Here is an 18,725-nt window from a genome sequence, read left to right on the forward strand (position 1 = left end):
ATCAGGCCACAACTTGCCACACTCAACAAATGGGAGAAAACGTACCTCAAAGTCAGAAGAATGGCACGCACCGTTTTGGGGAAACGTGTCGTTCAGTACACATCGTCACGCAACGTAGCGAACGCTGAGGCGAACTGAACGCACCCATGGTGAACAAATAGATAACATATGTCGCAAAGCTGAGAGACGATCTGTGAACCAAATCTCATTGACTAAATCACACAGACCAACTTTCTTTGAGGGGTATCTGCTGAAGCCAGACCAATGATCTAGGCGTTATAAACCCCATGTGACTCGACAATTACTATTATAATAACATATAAAAAGTGTTAAACTATATTACAACATTTATTTTCCAAAAGTCCATTTATTTATCATTGAGTAAAATATAAATAACTAAACGGAAATGTGCTAAAACAGCATCAAACATCATCCAGCTGTAAAAGCTTATTATATTGGTTTAAAACAATCTCCAAACAAATAAACAGAATACAAACGTACAGATCTAATTATCATAAAGGCATTAATCCTTATTCAGATTCAGTTCTTTATTTCACAGAGAGCAGACCCTGCTTTATCTCTGTTGCGCCCTCCCCCCATCCACCTCAGACAATCTGTGACCACATCTGTGTGCTTTAGCCAATTCCTTGGACTATGTTTGGGTATGTCCAACAAATCAATGATAGTCAGAGGGGTTGGCTAAATGCAGATCTCAGACCAGGCTAACCGTTATGTGGAACAATCTCATCTCCCTGCCTCCCTCTCAACCCTTCCGTGGACCAGCACCAGTCCTTAGGATGTTACTGACCTTTCCAGCAGCAGATTTAACCAGTTCTCATGTTCTAGTTTAGATTTAAGTAGTCCATGAAGGAGGAGAAACACGTTTGCATGCCCTTCCCTGGTTCCCAAACCTTGGTTGAGAAGTTGAGATACACTGCTTTATGATGCGGTTGTGAAGGGCTTGATGAGGCCGAGGTCCATGGCCTTGACCAGGCAGGTGCGTGCCACATCGATCACAATCTGCCTCTTCGGGTTGTCCATTGCTTTGCCAATCACTGTCAGGATCTCCAGGATCTCGCTCTCCATCAGCTTCTTGGCCAGCTCATTGTCGTCCGAGTTCAGCATGTTGTACACGATCACAAGGCCTCTGTGCTGGATCTGGGGCTGATCATGGAGAATCAGCCTCTGAAGGATCTCCATCCACTGCAACGTCTGTGGAGAGAACCGAGAAAATATTGGTCACTCAGTCTAATGATTGCACACGCTTTACATCTGACAAGTAATGAAGTGGATGAGGCCTCAATGATGATACATATTGATTAAGTAATATACATTGAGTGTACAAAACATTAAGAACAGAGACTGACCAGGTGAATGCAGGTGAACGCTATGATCCCTTATTGAGGTCACTTGTTAAATCCACTTAAATCACTGTAGATGAAGGGGAGGAGACAGGTTAAAGAATGATTTTTAAACCTTGAGGCAATTGAGACAAGGATCGTATATGTGTGCCGTTCAGAGGTGAAGCTAGATGCCCTCAATCTCACAAATTATCAATGAACCTACCAGGTACAACCCTAAATCCGTAAACATGGGCACCCTCATAGATATTATCCTGACCAACTTGCCCTCCAAATACACCTCTGCTGTTTTCAATCAGGATCTCAGCAATCACTGCCTCATTGCCTGCCTCCGCTATGGGTCCGCGGTCAAACGACCACCCCTCATCACTGTCAAACGCTTCCTAAAACACTTCTGCGAGCAGGCCTTTCTAATCGACCTGGCCTGGGTATCCTGGAAGGATATTGACCTTATCCCGTCAGTCGAGGATGCCTGGTCGTTCTTTAAAAGTAATTTCCTCACCATCTTAAATAAGCATGCCCCTTTCAAAAAATGTAGAACTAAGAACAGATATAGCCCTTGGTTCACTCCAGACCTGACTGCCCTCGACCAGCACAAAAACATCCTGTGGCAGACAGCAATAGCATTGAATAGTCCCCGCGATATGCAACTTTTCAGGGAAGTCAGGAACCAATACACGCAGTCAGTCAGGAAAGCAAAGGCTAGCTTTTTCAAACAGAAATTTGCATTCTGTAGCTCTAACTTCAAAAAGTTTTGGGACACTAAAGTCCATGGAGAACAAGAGCACCTCCTCCCAGCTGCCCACTGCACTGAGGCTAGGTAACACTGTCACCACCGATAAATCCACGATAATCGAGAATGTCAATAAGCATTTCTCTACGGCTGGCCATGCTTTCCTCCTGGCTACCCCAACCCTGGCCAACAGCTCCGCACCCCCCACAGCTACTTGCCCAAGCCTCCCCAGCTTCTCCTTCATCCAAATCCAGATAGGAGATGTTCTGAAAGAGCTGCAAAACCTGGACCTGTACAAATCAGCTGGGCTAGACAATTTGGACCCTCTCTTTCTAAAATGATCCGCCGCCATTGTTGCAACCCCTAGTACCAGTCTGTTCAACCTCTCTTTCGTATGATCCGAGATCCCTAAAGATTGGAAAGCTGCTGCAGTCATCCCCCTCTTCAAAGGGGGTGAATCTCTAGACCCAAACTGTTATAGACCTATATCCATCCTGTCCTGCCTTTCTAAAGTCTTCGAAAGCCAAGTTAATAAACAGATCACTTACCATTTCGAATCCCACCGTACCTTCTCCGCTGTGCAATTCGGTTTGAGCTGGTCACGGGTGCACCTCAGCCACGCTCAAGGTCCTAAACGATATCATAACCGCCATCGATAAAATATTGTACTGTGCAGCCATCTTCATAAACCTGTCCAAGGCTTTCGACTCTGTCAATCACCGTATTCTTATCGGCAGACTCAACTGCCTTGGTTTCTCACATCTCCAATCCAAAATTAAATCTAGAATCAGCTTTTTTTCGCAACAAAGCCTCCTTCACTCATGCTGCCAAACATACCCTAGTAAAACTGACTATCCTACCAATCCTTGACTTTGGCGATGTCATTTACAAAATAGCCTCCAACACTCTACTCAGACTGCATCCAGTTTGCTATCACAGTGCCATCCGTTTTGTCACAAAAGCCCCATATACCACCTACCACTGCGACCTGTATGCTCTCGTTGGCTGGCCCTTGCTTCAAATTCGTCGCCAGACCCACTGGCTCCAGGTCATCTATAAGTCTTTGCTAGGTAAAGCTCTGCCTTATCTCAGCTCACTGGTCACGATAACAACACCCATCCGTAGCACGCGCTCCAGCAGGTATATCTCACTGGTCATCCCCAAAGCCAACACCTACTTTGGCCGCCTTTCCTTCCAGTTCTCTGCTGCCAATAACTGGAACGAATTGCAAAAATCGCTGAAGCTAGAGACTTATATTTCCCTCACTAACTTTAAACATCAGCTATCTGAGCAGCTAACCGATCGCTGCTGCTGTACATAGCCCATCTGTAAATAGCCCATCCTATCTACCTACCTCATCCCCATATTGTTTTTATTTACTTTTCTGCACACCAGTATTTCTACTTGCACATCATCATCTGCACATCTATCGCTCCAGTGTTAATTTGCTAAATTGTAATTACTTCGCTACTATGACCTATTTATTGCGGTCACACCCTGGCCTCTGTTATATTGATTTTCTTTATTAGTTTAGTTAGGTCAGGGTGTGACATGGGGAATGTTTGTGTGTTTTGTCTAGTTTAGGGTGTGTGTATTGTTTAGGGGGGTTTTGTAGAATGTATGGGGTTGTGTTCAGTGTAGGTGTTTAGGAAAGTCTATGGTTGTTGGTTTGGTTCTCAATCAGAGACAGCTGTTTGTTGTTGTCTCTGATTGGGAGCCATATTTAAGGCAGCCATAGGCTTTAGGTGTTTGTGGGTAATTGTCTATGTTGCATGTTAGCACTTAGTCTTTCATAGCTTCACGTTCGTCCGGTTGTTGTTTTGTTTTCGTTCGTTTTTGTCTTCCTAATAAAAGAAGATGTATTTTTCACACGCTGCGCCTTGGTCCACTCATTCACCACAAGACGACCGTGACAATTGCCTTACCTCCTCACGTCATTTGCACACACTGTATATAGACTCTTTTTTTTATTTTGTGTTATTGACTGTACGCTTGTTTATTCCATGTGTAACTCTGTGTTGTTGTTTATGTCACACTGCTTTACTTTATCTTGGCCAGGTCGCAGTTGTAAATGAGACCTTGTTCTCAACCTGGTTAAATAAATACAAATATTAAAAAAGAGGGTGAATGGACAAGACAAAATATTTTAGTACCTTTGAACAGGGTATGGTAGTAAGTCACAGGCGCATAACTTTGTGTCAAGAACTGCAATGCTGCTGGATTGTTCACGCTCAGCAGTTTCCGTGTGTATCAAGAATGGTCCACCAACCAAAGGACATCCAGCCAACTTGACAACTGTCTGAAGCATTGGAGCCAGCATCCCTGTGGAACGCTTTCGACACCTTGTAGAGTCCATGCCCCAAATCATTTAGCTTCTTATGAGGGCAAAGGGGAGGGGTGGGGTGCAACTCAATATCATCAAATGTTTGTTATACTCAGTATATATTTAGTCTTTCGATGATAGATATTAATGTACAGTATCTAAATAGTTAGTACGGGTAGCTATTTGGTTAACTATTTAACTACCTGCATTGACCCTTTTTGGACTCATCACATACGCTGCTGCTACAGTTTACCATCTCAGTTTATTCCTAGTTATAAACTCAGCAAAAAAAGAAACGTCCCTTTTTCAGGACCCTGTCTTTCAAAGATAATTGGTAAAAATCCAAATAATTCCACAGATCTTCATTGTAAAGGGTTTAAACACGGTTTCCGATGCTTGTTCAATGAACCATAAACAATTAATGAACATGCACCTGTGGAACGGTCGTTAAGACACTAACAGCTTACAGACGGTAGGCAATTAAGGTCACAGTTATGAAAACTTAGGACACTAAAGAGGCCTTTCTACTTACTCTGAAAAACACCAAAAGAAAGATGCCCAGGGTCCCTGCGCATCTGCGTGAACGTGCCTTAGGCATGCTGCAAGGAGGCATGAGGACTGCAGATGTGGCCAGGGCAATAAATTGCAATGTCCGTACTGTGAGACGCCTAAGACAGCGCTACAGGGAGACAGGACGGACAGCTGATCGTCCTCACAGTGGCAGACCACGTGTAACAACACCTGCACTTGATCAGTACATCCGAACATCACACCTACGGGGCAGGTACAGGATGGCAACAACAACTGCCTGAGTTACACCAGGAACGCACAATCCCTCCATCAGTGCTCGGAGTGTCCACAATAGGCTGAGAGGCTGGACAGAGCGCTTGTAGGCCTGTTGTAAGGCAGGTCCTCACCAGAAATCACCGGCAACAATGTCGCCTATGGGCACAAACCCACCGTTGCTGGACCAGACAGGACTGGCAAAAAGTGCTCTTCACTGACGAGTTGCGGTATTGTCTCACCAGGGTTGATGGTCGGATTTGCGCTTATCGTCGAAGGAATGAGCGTTACACCGAGGCCTGTACTCTGGAGCGGGAGGATCCGTCATGGTCTGGGGGCGGTGTGTCACAGCATCATCGGACTGAGCTTGTTGTCACTGCAGGCAATCTCAACACTGTGCGTTACAGGGAAGACATCCTCCTCCCTCATGTGGTACGCTTCCTGCAGGCTCATCCTGACATGACCCTCCAGCATGACAATGTCACCAGCCATACTGCTCGTTCTGTGCGTAATTTCCTGCAAGACAGGAATGTCAGTGTTCTGCCATGGCCAGCGAAGAGCCCAGATCTCAATCTCATTGAGCACGTCTGGGACCTGTTGGATCGGAAGGTGAGGGCTAGGTCCATTCCCCCCAGAAATGTCCAGGAACTTGCAGGTGCCTTGGTGGAAGAGTGGGGTAACATCTCACAGCAAGAACTGGCAAATCTGGTGCAGTCCATGAGGAGGAGATGCACTGCAGTACTTAATGCAGCTGGTGGCCACACCAGATACTGACTGTTACTTTTGATTTTGAACCCCCCCTTTGTTCAGGGACACATTATTCCATTTCTGTTTGTCAGATGTCTTTGGAACTTGTTCAGTTTATGTCTCCGTTGTTGAGTCTTGTTATGTTCTTACAAATATTTACACATGTTAAGTTTGCTGAAAATAAACTCAGTTGACAGTGAGAGGACATTTATTTTTTTGCTGAGTTTATGTACATATCTACCTCAATTACATTGTACCCCTCAACATCTACTCAGTGCTGGTACCTTTGTATATAGCCAAGTCATCATTACTCATTGTGTATCTTTTATTACTTGTTTAACTTTTCTATAACTTATTTATTTTCTTTCTCTCTGCATTGTTGGGAAGGGCCTATAAACATTTCACTGTTAGTCCATATCTGTTGTTTAGGAAGCATGTGACAAATAACATTTTATTTTATTTTGATTTGATTAAGTACTCAGTGGCCAGTTTATTAAATACACCAGACCATTCACAAAAATGGATTGCTCCTACAGACAGTGAGTCATGTGGCCGTGGCAACCTATATAAAGCAGGTAGACAGGCATCGAGGCATTGTTACTGTTCGATTGAACGTTAGAAGGGGCAAAACGAGTGACCTAAGCGACTGAGCGTAGTATGATCGTCGGTGCCAGGCGCGTTGGAGCCAGCATCTCAGAAACGGCCACCCTTCCTGGGCTTTTCACGCACGACAGTGCCTAAGGTTTACAGAGAATGGTACAACAAACTAAAAAAAATCCAGTCAGCGGCAGTCCTGTGGGCTAAAACGGCTCATTGATGAGGTCGAAAAAGAATGGCAAGAATCATACACTTGCCACAAACGGATAATTAACGGCTCAGCACAGTGGTGGGCATCTCGGAACACACAACTCATCGATCCTTATCAGGGATGGGCTATTGTAGTAGATGAACACACCGGGGTACACTCCTATCAGCTAAAAAAACAAAAAAAAACGTCTCCAGTGGAAGGCAGATTCCCAACACTGGACAACTGAGGAGTGGAAAAACATTGCCTTATCCAACGAATCCCAGTTCCTGTTGCGTCATGCTGATGGCAGAGTCAGGATTTGTCGTAAGCAACATGAGTCCATGGACCCAGCCTGCCTGGTGTCAACAGTACAGGCTTGTGGCGGGGGTGTAATGGTGTGGGGAATGTTGTCCTGGCACACATTAGGTCCCTTGATACCAATTGAGCAATGAAGAATTCATGCTGTTCTGGAGGCAAAGGGGGTCCGACCCAGTACTAGATGGTCTATCTAATCAACTGTCCATTGAGTGTATATTCAGTGTTGTGATGATACATACTGATGAGGTAATATATAACTATATTCAGTGTTGTGATGAAACATACTGTATTGATCACAGGAGGTTGGTGGCACCTTAATTGGGCAGAAGCGGAATGAATGGAACGGTATCAAATACATGGTTTCCATGTTTGATGCCATTCCATTTGCGCCGTTCCAGCCATTATGAGCCGTCCTCCCCTCAGCAGCCTCCACTGGTTTTGATTAAGTAATAAATAACTATATTCAGTCTTGTGATAATACATATTAATCAGGTAATATATATAACTATAATCAGTGTTGTGCTGATTCATTGTTGTGATTGATTTGGACAGCTGGGTAGTTCAATTCGGTTAGGATCTTTGCAAAGGAACTGCCCTTGGGTCACCCCAAGGTGAGTGTAGTGTGAATGCAACCAGACAAGACGTACCACCAGGGTCATCTTGGTGCACAGCTTCTTCTGGGCAGCAGTAAGCATGGCCAGGCCTCCAGCTGCAGCTCTCTGGAGCTTTTCATTGTCCTCAACACACATCAGCACCAGCAGCTTCAGCCTATCATTCCCATCCTCCAGGTACCGATCCTGCACCTGGAATACACACACACATAATGATGACGTTACCCTGGGTGACAAGTTTGTTACATACACACACACACCCACACACACACACTGTATGTGATGACAATGTTCTTAAGAGTGATGGGGTTCCCTCTTACCTCTTTGCACGTCACCAGGTTGCACATGCACTCTGTGGCTGCCTGTCTGATATGGTCATGGTCCTCAAACATGTACTGCTCAATCTCAGGGAGAGCCTTCTCTTTCAGGATCTTCACTCTGTGCAGCGGAGGATGGGAAGAAAGAGTTAATGAATCAGGCAACCATCTCATCTCCTCTACTCGAAACGGTCTGGCAGCAAAAGTGAAAGACAAACCAAATTAACTCTGGAATGTCCCCGGAGAATATCTTAGCCCATGGCTGTTTCCTGTTTAGTGCCATATGAAGAAACACACACCCTCACACCTCTCTATTACCTTAAATATATTGTTGAATTGTGTAATTAATCTGAAATAGTCTGGTGTTTTGTTGGGTTATACATACTGTGCTGTGATTGGTAAACTAACAGGCCTCACCTCAGTTTGTCGTTGAGACCAGCCAAATTGGTGAGACTCAGAAGTGCCTCGTAGTTCTGCACCCCATCTCTCTCGGGGTGCAACAGGCTGACCAGAGGACGCACCACCTCGTAGATCTGTCAGAGAGAGATGACAAGGCATGGTGAGGGAGGGAGGGTAAAAGAGAGCAAGCCAAAAGAGAGGTACATAGTAAAAAACGATATGAAGGACAGAGAAAGAAGAATAAAGTTGAGTTTAAAAAGTGTGTGTTTTACTGAATGCAAGACAACTAAAATACGTATGAGTCAATTCCCTTCCCCAAACCAGCCCACATCTTTCTCCCATGTAACATGAAGTGGTCAGACAGGTTCTTACCCTCTCTCCCGGGAAAGCGATCTCTGGGTTGGAGACAGCAGCAATCTTGGCCAGGGCGTGTGCGGCCCTTACTTTCCCTATAGCTGATCCCTCCAGAGCCAATGGGATCAGAGCCTGGGGATCACACAGCAAGAGATCAGAGCTTCAGACACACACACCTTCAACTTTTATTGTGACATTATAACATACTCTAGCCCAGGGGTAGGCAACCCTGTTCCTGAGTGATGCAGGTATTGCAGGATATTGTCCGAACTATTTACCACGCCAGACCAACTGAGCTAATTTATTCAACACACCTGGTCTTCCACCTTGGTTAAATCAAAAACATGAAGTGCCTGCGGCACTCCAGGACTGCCTACCCCTGCTCTAGCCTACATGCGACTATGACTGATCCATGCTCGAACCACAGTTTAGTTTTAACTATGACACATCATTGTTATTTTGAAAAGATACCATTTTCTCTATAGAGTCAGAAAACTACTGGTTAAATAAAGGTAATAAATCAAATGTACATTTAGACTGTGTTATAGATTATACTAGAATGGAAAATCTTGTTATGTCTGTCACTCACCTTGCCCCCTCCATGGGCGCAAATGGTGCCACGGTCTTTGGGATCATCTGCCAAGGCAAGGAACACCCTGCAAATCAAAGCAAATACCAATTATTTGAATCTTATTTGTTCTGCAGTATTGCACGTACTGACTGGATAACTATTAGTATTTTATTAGGATCCCCATTAGCTGTTGCTGAAGCAGCAGCTACTCTTCCTGGGGTTCACACAAAACATTACATAATACAGAACATTAATAGACAAGAACAGCTCAAAGACAGAACTACACACAATTAAATTAAGAACAATAGAACCAAAAAAGGTTCTGCTGACACAACACAGAGAAACAGAGAGACCCATTACTCTAGGCCTACATACAAATACATTGTATTATTACATTTCCCTTCTCATATATTCCATACACATTCAGTAGCATCTATCAGTTACACGCATACATATATCAGTACATATGCATATACACTGAGTATACAAAACATAAAGAATACCTGCTCTTTCCATGACATAGACTGACCAGGTGAATCCAGGTGAAAGCTATGATCCCTTATTGAGGGAGAATGGGCAAGACAAAATATTTAAGTGCCTTTGAACTGGGTATGGTAGTAGGTGCCAGGCGCACCAGTTTGTGTCAAGAACTGCAATGCTGCTGGGTTTTTCACGCTCAACAGTTTCCTGTGTGTATCAAGAATGGTCCACCACCCAAAGGACCTCTAGCCAACTTGACACAACTGTGGGAAGCATTGGAGTGAACATGGGCCAGCATCCCTGTGAAACGCTTTGAGGCTATTCTGAGGGCAAAAGGAGATGCAACTCAATATTAGGAAGTTGTTCCTAATGTTTGGAATACTCAGTTTATAAGAATGTCTGTGACATAGCTAAACGCTCGAGCCTAGTACAGTTCCAGGTTGCTCACCTTGCCAGCATCTCTTTGGTCTGGTCAGTCAGGAGAAGGTTGTCAGCTTTCACCATGACAGTGAGAGCTGAGATGACCCCTCCCTTTAGCATCCTCTTCACTCTCTTCTGGATGAAATCTTTCTTGTCCTAAGGGCAGAGAAGTGTGTATTGTCAGCACCTCCCTCAGATAATATACAGTACCTAGGGCCTCACAATAAAAAATATAACTTTGCTTACAGTACAGAGCAGCATAGTCCCGTTTATATATACTTTATACTAGTTTAGTTTACAGTGCTTGATAACAGAATTAGAGTGACTAGTTATGTTCTGTCTTGACATAAGGATGACTTGTTGTACAGTTCTAACCACCGGACAGACAGAGGGAGGCCTGCTCTTAACTTACCTTGGGGTGCTGCTCAGGGACGTGCTGCTTGGAGAACTTGGCCAGCTGAACCAGCTCAGGCATGATATCTTTCTTCTCATAGCTGTTGGTGCAGTTGACTAGAGTACAGGCCACAGCATACAGGATGGTCTTATCTTTAGACTGTGTTACAGGGAAACAGGTTAGAGGGAAGTTTAATACTCTCCTACAGGTTGCATATTTAATGCCAGTATGCTCATGGTATGTGCTATGAGTGGTGTCTATCCTCTGTCTTCAATAATACAGTACCTACCTTGGCCAGGTCAAACATGGCTTTCATGGCAGGATCGTCCTCAACAAAGTCATCCTTTACATCTGCGTCTTGGGTTAAGTAGGCCAAACCTTCTATAGCCCACTTCCTGGTCCTCGTGTCCATGGCTGAGTTACACAACCACCTGATACACACAGGAAGAGTGTTAACAGGGAACAGGGATAACAGGAAATGGTCCTCCATCTTGAGATTATGATCATGGGAAGCTATTTCAAAATCACTCAGCGGGAATATAATGAACATAAGGTTACAGCTCTGTACACAATCTATTACTCCTGATATTGTTTGTTCATAATACTTTTGAAAAAAAGCCTGTGATGGACTGTCTATCTATTAATACTTCATTGAGAATTAACACCAAAAAGTTACACAACAGCTACAGTTGCAAGAAAAAGTATGTGAACCCTTTGGAATTACCTGGATTTCTGCATAAATTGGTCATCAAATTTGATCTGATCTTCATCTAAGTCACAACAATAGAGAAACACAGGGTGCTTAAACTAATAACACACAAATTATTTAATTTTTCTTGTCTATATTGAATACATAATTTAAACATTCACAGTGTAGGTTGGAAAAAGTATGTGAACCCCTAGGCTAATGACTTCTCCAAAAGCTAATTGAAGTCAGGAGTCAGCTAACCTGGAGTCCAATCAATGAGACGAGATTGGAGATGGTTAGAGCTGCCCTTCCCTATAAAAAACACTCACAACATTTTAGTTTGCTATTCAGAAGAAGCATTGCCTGATGTGAACCATGCCTCGAACAAAAGAGATCACAGAAGACTTAAGATTAAGAATTGTTGACTTGCATAAAGCTGGAAAGGCTTACAAAAGTTTCTCTAAAAGCCTTGATCTTCATCAGTCCACGCTAAGACAAATTGTCTATAAATTGAAAAAATTCAGCACTGTTGCTACTAGGAGTGGCCGACCTGCAAAGACGACTTCAAGAGCACAGCGCAGAATACTCAATGAGGTTAAACTAAAGTTGAGTTGTTTGGAAGGAACACACAACACTATGTGTGGAGAAAAAAAGGCACAGCACACCAACATCAAAACCTCATCACAACTGTAAATGATGGTGGAGGGAGCATCATGGTTTGGGGCTGCTTTGCTGCCTCAGGGCCTGGACAGCTAGCTATCAATGACGGAAAAATGAATTCCCAAGTTTATCAAGACATTTTGCAGGAGAATGTTAGGCTATCTGCCCGCCAATTGAAGCTCAACAGAAGTTGAGTGATGCAACAAGACAACAACCTAAAACACAGAAGTAAATCAACAACAGAATAGCTTCAACAGAAGAAAATTTGCCTTCTGGAGTGGCCCAGTCAGTCCTGAACTCAACCCGATTGAAATGCTGTGGCATGACATCAAGACAACGGTTCACACCAGGACATCCCAAGAATATTGCTGAACTGAAACAGATTTTTAAAGAGGAATGGTCCAAAATTCCTCCTGATCGTTGTGCAGGTCTGAACCGCAACTACAGAAAACATTTGGATGAGGTTATTGCTGCCAAAGGAGGGTCAACCAGTTATTAAAGCCAAGGGTTCACATACTTTTTCCACCCTACACTGTGAATGTTTAGTGTTAATAAAAGACATTTAAATGGATAATTGTTTGTGTTATTAGTTTAAGCAGACTGTGTTTGTCTATTGTTGTGACTTAGTTGACCAATTTATGCAGAAATCGAGGTAATTCCAAAGGGTTCATTTACTTTTTCTTGCCACTGTACATAATCAGAGCCACAAAACCACTTACTTCCTACACTGCTTGGCCAATTTCTCAGTGGAGCCTTCAGCAAACTGCCTCATACTATAGTCATCTCCACCTGCTGAGCCCAGCTTACACAGACCCTGGGGAAAGGGAACCACACACACAATATTGAGTTCGTGAACTTGTAAGGTTAGATAAATCTGAAGAGTCTAAAGCTCGCTCACCACCAGCGCACGGATTTTGATCTTTTCGTTCTTGGTCTTCTTGTAGATGTCTTTGAGCAGCGACACACCGTTGGTGATGATGAAGGAGGCGCGGCTCATCTTGGTCGAGGAGTGGATCAGTGCTTCCACGGCGACCATCTGGTCCACCTCACGCTCGGAGCCGCACAGCGCCACCATCATCTCCATGATGCCCTGGCGACCCACCAGCTGGTTTCCCACCTCGAAGGGGCCCTGCAGCAGGCCTGACAGAGCATTGATGGCGTGGATGTTCCTGTCCATGTCGTTGGGGTCAAATTTGCCTCTGTGGAACGGGACATGGTCAGGTGGAGCGGGGTTAAGGATTAGATGAGGGAGGAGGTCAGGGATAAATGTTAGTCAGTTAATTTAGTACTTATCCCCACCATCAACTCTATGGTGCTGTTAGATACTTCCCCTGTTGTAACATTACTCATGATGTATGCGTGCATCACATATCTCTTAATGTCTGTATGATGTTATTGGCATTAGATATGGTACTCGAATGTTGCTGTTATGTTACTAATGTGTAACTCACTTGATGTACTCGTCACAGACTTCCCTATAGTTGTCTCTCTCGGGGTCGCAGCGCAGGTCGTCCCAGAGCTTGTCGAGGAGCACGCTGGCGATGAGCTGAGTGTTCTCTGTCATGGGCAGCTGGTCTGGGAGGTCAGGTATCTGGCCACACACCTTCAGGATCTTCTTCAGACCTGGGGGGGTTTCACAAAGCAAGATGAATGGCAACTTTCCTACATTAAGTTGACACTCTCAGTACTCCATATTTAATTTTTCAATACAAACCATAAAATAATGTTTCTCAAGAACAAGACATAAACCCACAACTGAAATAAACAGTGAAGAACTATATCATAGGCCTACTTCACAGATCATGGTCAAAGATACAGTAACCCACTCACCGTGGTCGATAGTAAAGAGGCTCTTGGAGTGGTCAGGGTCTTTCTTGTCCTTGCGAGGCACGTTTCTGGTCAGCAGGTTCAGGGCCTGGTCTCTGCCATGTCCTGAAACCTTCTTACTGGCAACCATCTCCAGCAGGGCCATCAGGATGCTCTTCAAGTCCTTGCTTGCATCTGCAGGGGAGCATAGAAAGTGTCAGACCCATTTTATAAAACACAAACAAGATTAGAATGACGAGACCTTCAAAATCTGTTTATATAGCTGATGATGCTATTCAGAGGCATTTCAAGTTTGGTAAAAAGCACTACATAAATGTATATACATTTAGGGCTTTTGACTGAAACAGCTTAGGAAATCAGGAATGTGAGTGGATGTCTCACCCAAAACCAGGGCTTCCTCCTTCCCATAAATCCTCCGGTCTCCTCCAGTGAGGGAGTCGTTGATGCACTGGAACAGGTCACAGGTTGCCAAGGCAATGTCCTCGTTGTCGACGGCCATGATGCTGCACAACTTGTCTATGCCCACCAGGTGGATAATGGCCATGGCCTGTTCAGAGACAACATACAGGTCAACTGAGTGTCCAAAAGGGAACTATTGCTTGACATTACAATAGCAACTTTGAAAATTATCCATATCTGGCTGGAAGGACCAGGAGTTGTGAGGATCAGAACTACTTGAGGTTTGGCTCCCCGTTTATCCCCTTCTCACAGAACCTCTTATGCACCTCTGTCTTCCCTGCACCTCACCCGAGCTTTGTGTCCAGTGCACATTCCAGCGAAGGTGCGGATAGCAGCCAGGACCATCTCTACTTTTCCAGTCTCAAGCAAATCCAGTAGCAGAGGCACTCCATTGTTCTGGAAGATTCTCTCTGCGCCAGCTTCTTCTCTGGCCAGAACCACCAGGTTGTTAGCAGCCTACATGGGAAGAAAATATTATTCATATTGCCATTAAAGTTACACACATTGCATTTGATATCAGACTTTAAAAATATTAAAGACCACAGCATCATGCTTATTACAGTTGAATCAATGGAACTGATCTCTACTATGGTGTCATACAAACCATTTCCTTCTTGTCCTTGTCCATCTCCTCATCAAGCAGAACGTCAAACATGTTCTGAACCCGTGAGTCTGTGGAGAAGGTTGTCTTCAGCTGTAGACAGAGAGCGAGACAGAAGTATCAGGATGTGTTTTTTTATGTCTAGTTCATAAGTCAATAAAATATTATAATCACATAGTCCTCTGTAAGTAGACCAATGGATTGTGTCTAAACTATCCCAGAGGGTAGCAGACCTTGGCTTGGATCTCAGCCCCCAGCCTCCTGAGGGTCTCCAGGAAGGTCTTGTTTTTGGGCTCGATGGTGGAACACCTCTGGACGTCTTTAAAGGCCATGTCCAGCTTGCCCAGCTTCTCCAGAGCCTGGCAGCGCCGGAACAGGGCTTTGACGTCTGCTGCATCCACGTCAATGGCTGTCGGAGAGCAGAGAAGTATACAAGTGTCTGGGTTGAAGTGAAAATATCACTGTGGCATGAGCATAATACATTATTTGTCATGTTATGTGACAGTGAGTGAGCAAAAACCATAACTGGCTGTGTTTTGATTCTTGTTAATGTACTAAACATTTGGTAGACTGTACCGTACCTTTGGAGGCATCGGAGGCTGCATTGGTGTAGCTTTCCTGAGAAGGAAACAAAGAGCATTCAAAAACATCAGAGGATCAGGAAATCACACCCAGGGATAATTATGAATAATTATAAAACTATTCAGTTTTTGCTTGATGAAGGCTTGTGGTTTAGGTGAGGTGTTTACCTTTTTCAAAAAACAGGCTGATCTGTTCCTGTAGACTACGGCGAGAACCTTTTTGTCCTTGCACAACTTGATGGCTTTAGTGTAACACTCAATGGCCTTGTCCACCTCACCGGCTTGGAAATGCTTGTTCCCCTCATCTTTGAACTGGATTGGATCTGCCATCTCACCCATCTGGTGAGGAGAGGAGAAGTTGTAGCTTAAAATCCTAAATATTTTGGTTAGAATTCAGTTGGATTTTTTTACTTCAGGTTTCGGTGTCACTGGTACTTACAAAGTAAACAGCACGTTTCTGGAATATTCCATTACTTTTCTAACACTATACATTGAACATGTACAGTGGCTATATATACTTAATAACACATGAATGAACTTTAGAACAAATTGCAGCCCATTCCAAATCTGGAAGAATAATAATGTTACCAAATATAACCCTGTTCCTGGTAGATTGTTTAACTTTAAAGGAAACAAGTCAAGAACAATGCCAGCTAAAACATGATAATTTTGACAAGGTTTCCATTCACTGTGAATTCAGCAAAATAAATATATTCACAGCATAACTCGAATTTGTTTGTCATTTTTAGGAAATATGGTACATCGCTCAGATGTACCACATTTCCTAAAAATGACAAACAAATTACAGAAAATATAACATTCTATGAAAAACTGTTACTCTTCTTACCATGTTCACTATAATGTCTCCTTCTGACCCGAGTCCCCTTTAGCAAATGGCCCAGCACATGTGATCTCTAACTTGAAATGGCCTCCCCTCATGCCTTATTTGGGCATCATTCTGCACCCCAGTGGGGGCCTTACCACTGATACGACCATCCTAATGGACAGACAGCTCCCTGCCACTCCACCACTCCTGATAGACAATCACCATGCCCCTCTCCCCTGGCCCGAGAGCCCCTGGCAGGCAAGCATGTCACTCAAGACCTTGTACACTGAAGACATGTGTCCCTTTGAGCCATACGGTACCTTTGGATTGTGTGATTGTGTCAACTCCTCTCTTCTCTTCTCTTCCCTTGCTTGGGTTGTCTAGTGTTGAGCTTCACTGCCTGATTGCTGCGCTGTCAACTTTTTTTGTAGTAATGCAACTCCCCCAACGTCACAATTTATATTTATACTGAATCTCAATGAGGTGGGCCAGAAGCAGGGTGGATATATTTTAAATAAGGGATGGGGGTCTACTCTCCACAGAACAGACACTTGCCGGGAGAACTCTACACTGAATTCCCACATTTAGCATTGGTTTGGGTTTGTTACAATGCCTCATTGCTTTTATGACAACATTCCAATGGAGAATCTTTAGAATAACTGCATAGTAGTTCCTCTTTTTGTTCTCTATTTGTACATAATGACACAGGTAACCCCCTTGAAACATGGTCTGTTCCTGATATGGTCTATTTAAGGAATAGGTTCGATGACAGCTGAGAACTCATCAGCAAATGCCTCTACAGCTCTAGTGAAGCGTGGGGCGGAGTGGGGTGTCTGGCAGCCACTGACAGCTGTAGGAACACACAGAATGACCTGGCAGCTTCTAGAAAGAGAAAGCTCTCTCGTGTGTGTGTGTGTGTGTGTGTGTGTGTGTGTGTGTGTGTGTGTGTGTGTGTGTGTGTGTGTGTGTGTGTGTGTGTGTGTGTGTGTGTGTGTGTGTGTGAGGCATTTTCTACAACTTTCTGGATCTACTTGAAGGTGAACTCCAGTCCTGACTGGTGTATTTAGAGCTGTTTCGTGTAGAATATTGAAGGGGGGAAATAGAAAGACTGTGTATAAGCTCATCTGTCATTAAAAAAATACACATCCGTTTATCAAAAACAAACAGCAGGCAGATGTCAACAACAAGCAACTGTCTCCCCCTCAGTCTGATTCTTCTAAAGGTTTCTTCTGACCTAGGGAGTTTGTCCTTGTCAACTGTGCCTATGCATATTCTCTGTGGGTTTTAGTTGGGTTATGGAAATGACAGCCATTGAATTGTACAACTTTGCTAGCAGACAAATGTAACTGACGTTCTCAGACACTAAAAAGCGTTATTTGCCATAATAAATGCACCGTACACCTACCTACCCGCAAGTGGCAGATCAGTGGTGAGAATCAAATATTTTGCAGCCTAACATTACCATCACTGCCCTGTAGATGGCTTGCTGATTCTAGTTCTGCATCACAGCAGAGTAGGTTGGTGCACAATGTCTGGTTATGCTGAGAGGCAGAGAATAAGACTTGTGTAACCAAACCTACCACTCTCTGTCAGTAGGCTACAGCATAAACTAGGTTACACAGGGAGCCGCACTCACAATTGCTCTCTCGTAAATATTGCTATCCGGGACTGGAATACTCCCTGTAATCCCACGGAAAGACAAGATCAACGTCAATCAATCGGTGTACTTCGCTTCACAAACGAGGGCGAACAGCTGGTAAGATTGAGGTGTTATTCATGATGATGAGAATTAGGATATTTACCTGCCCATTGAGCTATCGATTTGAAATTGAGAATATTGGTCAGGTGACATGGGGATGACGTTTCAGCAATTGCTTGGCGAAGGTGTTTTTCTCAGTCGAAGAATCTGTCGGACTAATTTGTATTAATATTAATAACAGAATACGCTGCTACCTCAAGTCAAGAGCTGGCAGTAAACCTTGCCAGACTGCAACTGTATTCAAGGTAATCGGGGTGCACCGAAGTGTTTGCTTGTGCAGGCTATTGGCAATTAAGTTTTCTGGTGCTATGTTCTCATCAACATCCTCGCACTATTTTGAGAAACACAGTTTATTCAGGGAAGTGAAATGACGTAATATTGCGGGGAAGTGGCACCTAGCTTGGGGTTAACTTGAAATATTGGGAGTTTGCGACATGAAAGTGGTCAGTTCTTGAACACAGTGCAGTTGACAAATTACCATTGGTGATAAATTGGCTAGACTGGTGCAATTCCACGGTTAAAGTGATGCTAACAGAATGACAGCACAAACCATAATTTTACCCAACTTTCCTTCTGCACGTAAATGTGTTTCTGTAAACGTTTCCGTGGAAATGGTTCAAAGTAGTTGCATGGTTTGTTTAACCTTGTAATAATAGCTTTTTGTTTGACATACATTTTAAAGTAAAAAATATGAGTCTCAGCAACACTCTTAACATGGAATTGCCT

At 43.8% G+C, this 18,725-nt stretch overlaps 2 protein-coding genes across 7 annotated transcripts in view; one reads left to right on the forward strand and one right to left on the reverse strand.

Annotated features, from left to right (window-relative positions):
• Window positions 1–347: 347 nt before the first annotated feature.
• Window positions 348–16,660, reverse strand: LOC129826463 (protein unc-45 homolog B-like). 2 transcript variants are annotated; one of them, XM_055887221.1, is made up of 20 exons: window positions 16,561–16,660; window positions 15,583–15,753; window positions 15,415–15,451; window positions 15,067–15,242; window positions 14,837–14,926; window positions 14,521–14,688; window positions 14,155–14,320; window positions 13,777–13,947; window positions 13,398–13,569; window positions 12,845–13,145; window positions 12,666–12,760; window positions 10,888–11,029; window positions 10,617–10,757; window positions 10,233–10,360; window positions 9,323–9,389; window positions 8,752–8,865; window positions 8,398–8,513; window positions 7,984–8,101; window positions 7,700–7,855; window positions 348–1,212 (listed from the first exon to the last, which is right to left on the reverse strand). In XM_055887221.1, the coding sequence occupies exons 2-20, from the start codon at window positions 15,751–15,753 to the stop codon at window positions 940–942; spliced, it is 2,802 nt and encodes a 933-aa protein (XP_055743196.1). In that variant the 5' UTR covers window positions 16,561–16,660; the 3' UTR covers window positions 348–939. The 2 variants fall into 2 exon arrangements, with proteins under 2 accessions (XP_055743196.1, XP_055743195.1); XM_055887220.1 differs by lacking the exon at window positions 16,561–16,660 and adding an exon at window positions 16,262–16,341.
• Window positions 16,661–17,738: 1,078 nt separating this feature from the next.
• The window catches only part of LOC129826466 (phosphatidylinositol 4-phosphate 5-kinase type-1 beta-like), an 84,105-nt gene continuing 83,118 nt past the window's right edge, over window positions 17,739–18,725 (forward strand). For 3 of the 5 annotated variants that reach the window (XM_055887227.1, XM_055887226.1, XM_055887225.1), the window contains exon 1: window positions 17,740–17,996. The gene's annotated coding sequence lies outside the window, so the exon portion shown is untranslated. Of the gene's footprint in view, window positions 17,997–18,093; window positions 18,245–18,725 lie in introns of those variants that run through there. The other 2 variants (XM_055887229.1, XM_055887228.1) reach the window with 2 other exon arrangements.

This window comes from Salvelinus fontinalis, chromosome 28, assembly GCF_029448725.1.
Source record: "Salvelinus fontinalis isolate EN_2023a chromosome 28, ASM2944872v1, whole genome shotgun sequence".
Taxonomy (NCBI): domain Eukaryota; kingdom Metazoa; phylum Chordata; class Actinopteri; order Salmoniformes; family Salmonidae; genus Salvelinus; species Salvelinus fontinalis.

Bases quoted from the DNA above. Each gene is read 5' to 3' on its own strand.
- LOC129826463 (XM_055887220.1), bottom strand. The intron at 11,030-12,665 runs GTAAGTGGTTTT...TGTGTGTATCAG, and splicing joins TTGGCCAAGCAGTGTAGGAA to GTGGTTGTGTAACTCAGCCA. The intron at 8,514-8,751 runs GTAAGAACCTGT...TCTCTCTGACAG, and splicing joins TCGCTTTCCCGGGAGAGAGG to ATCTACGAGGTGGTGCGTCC.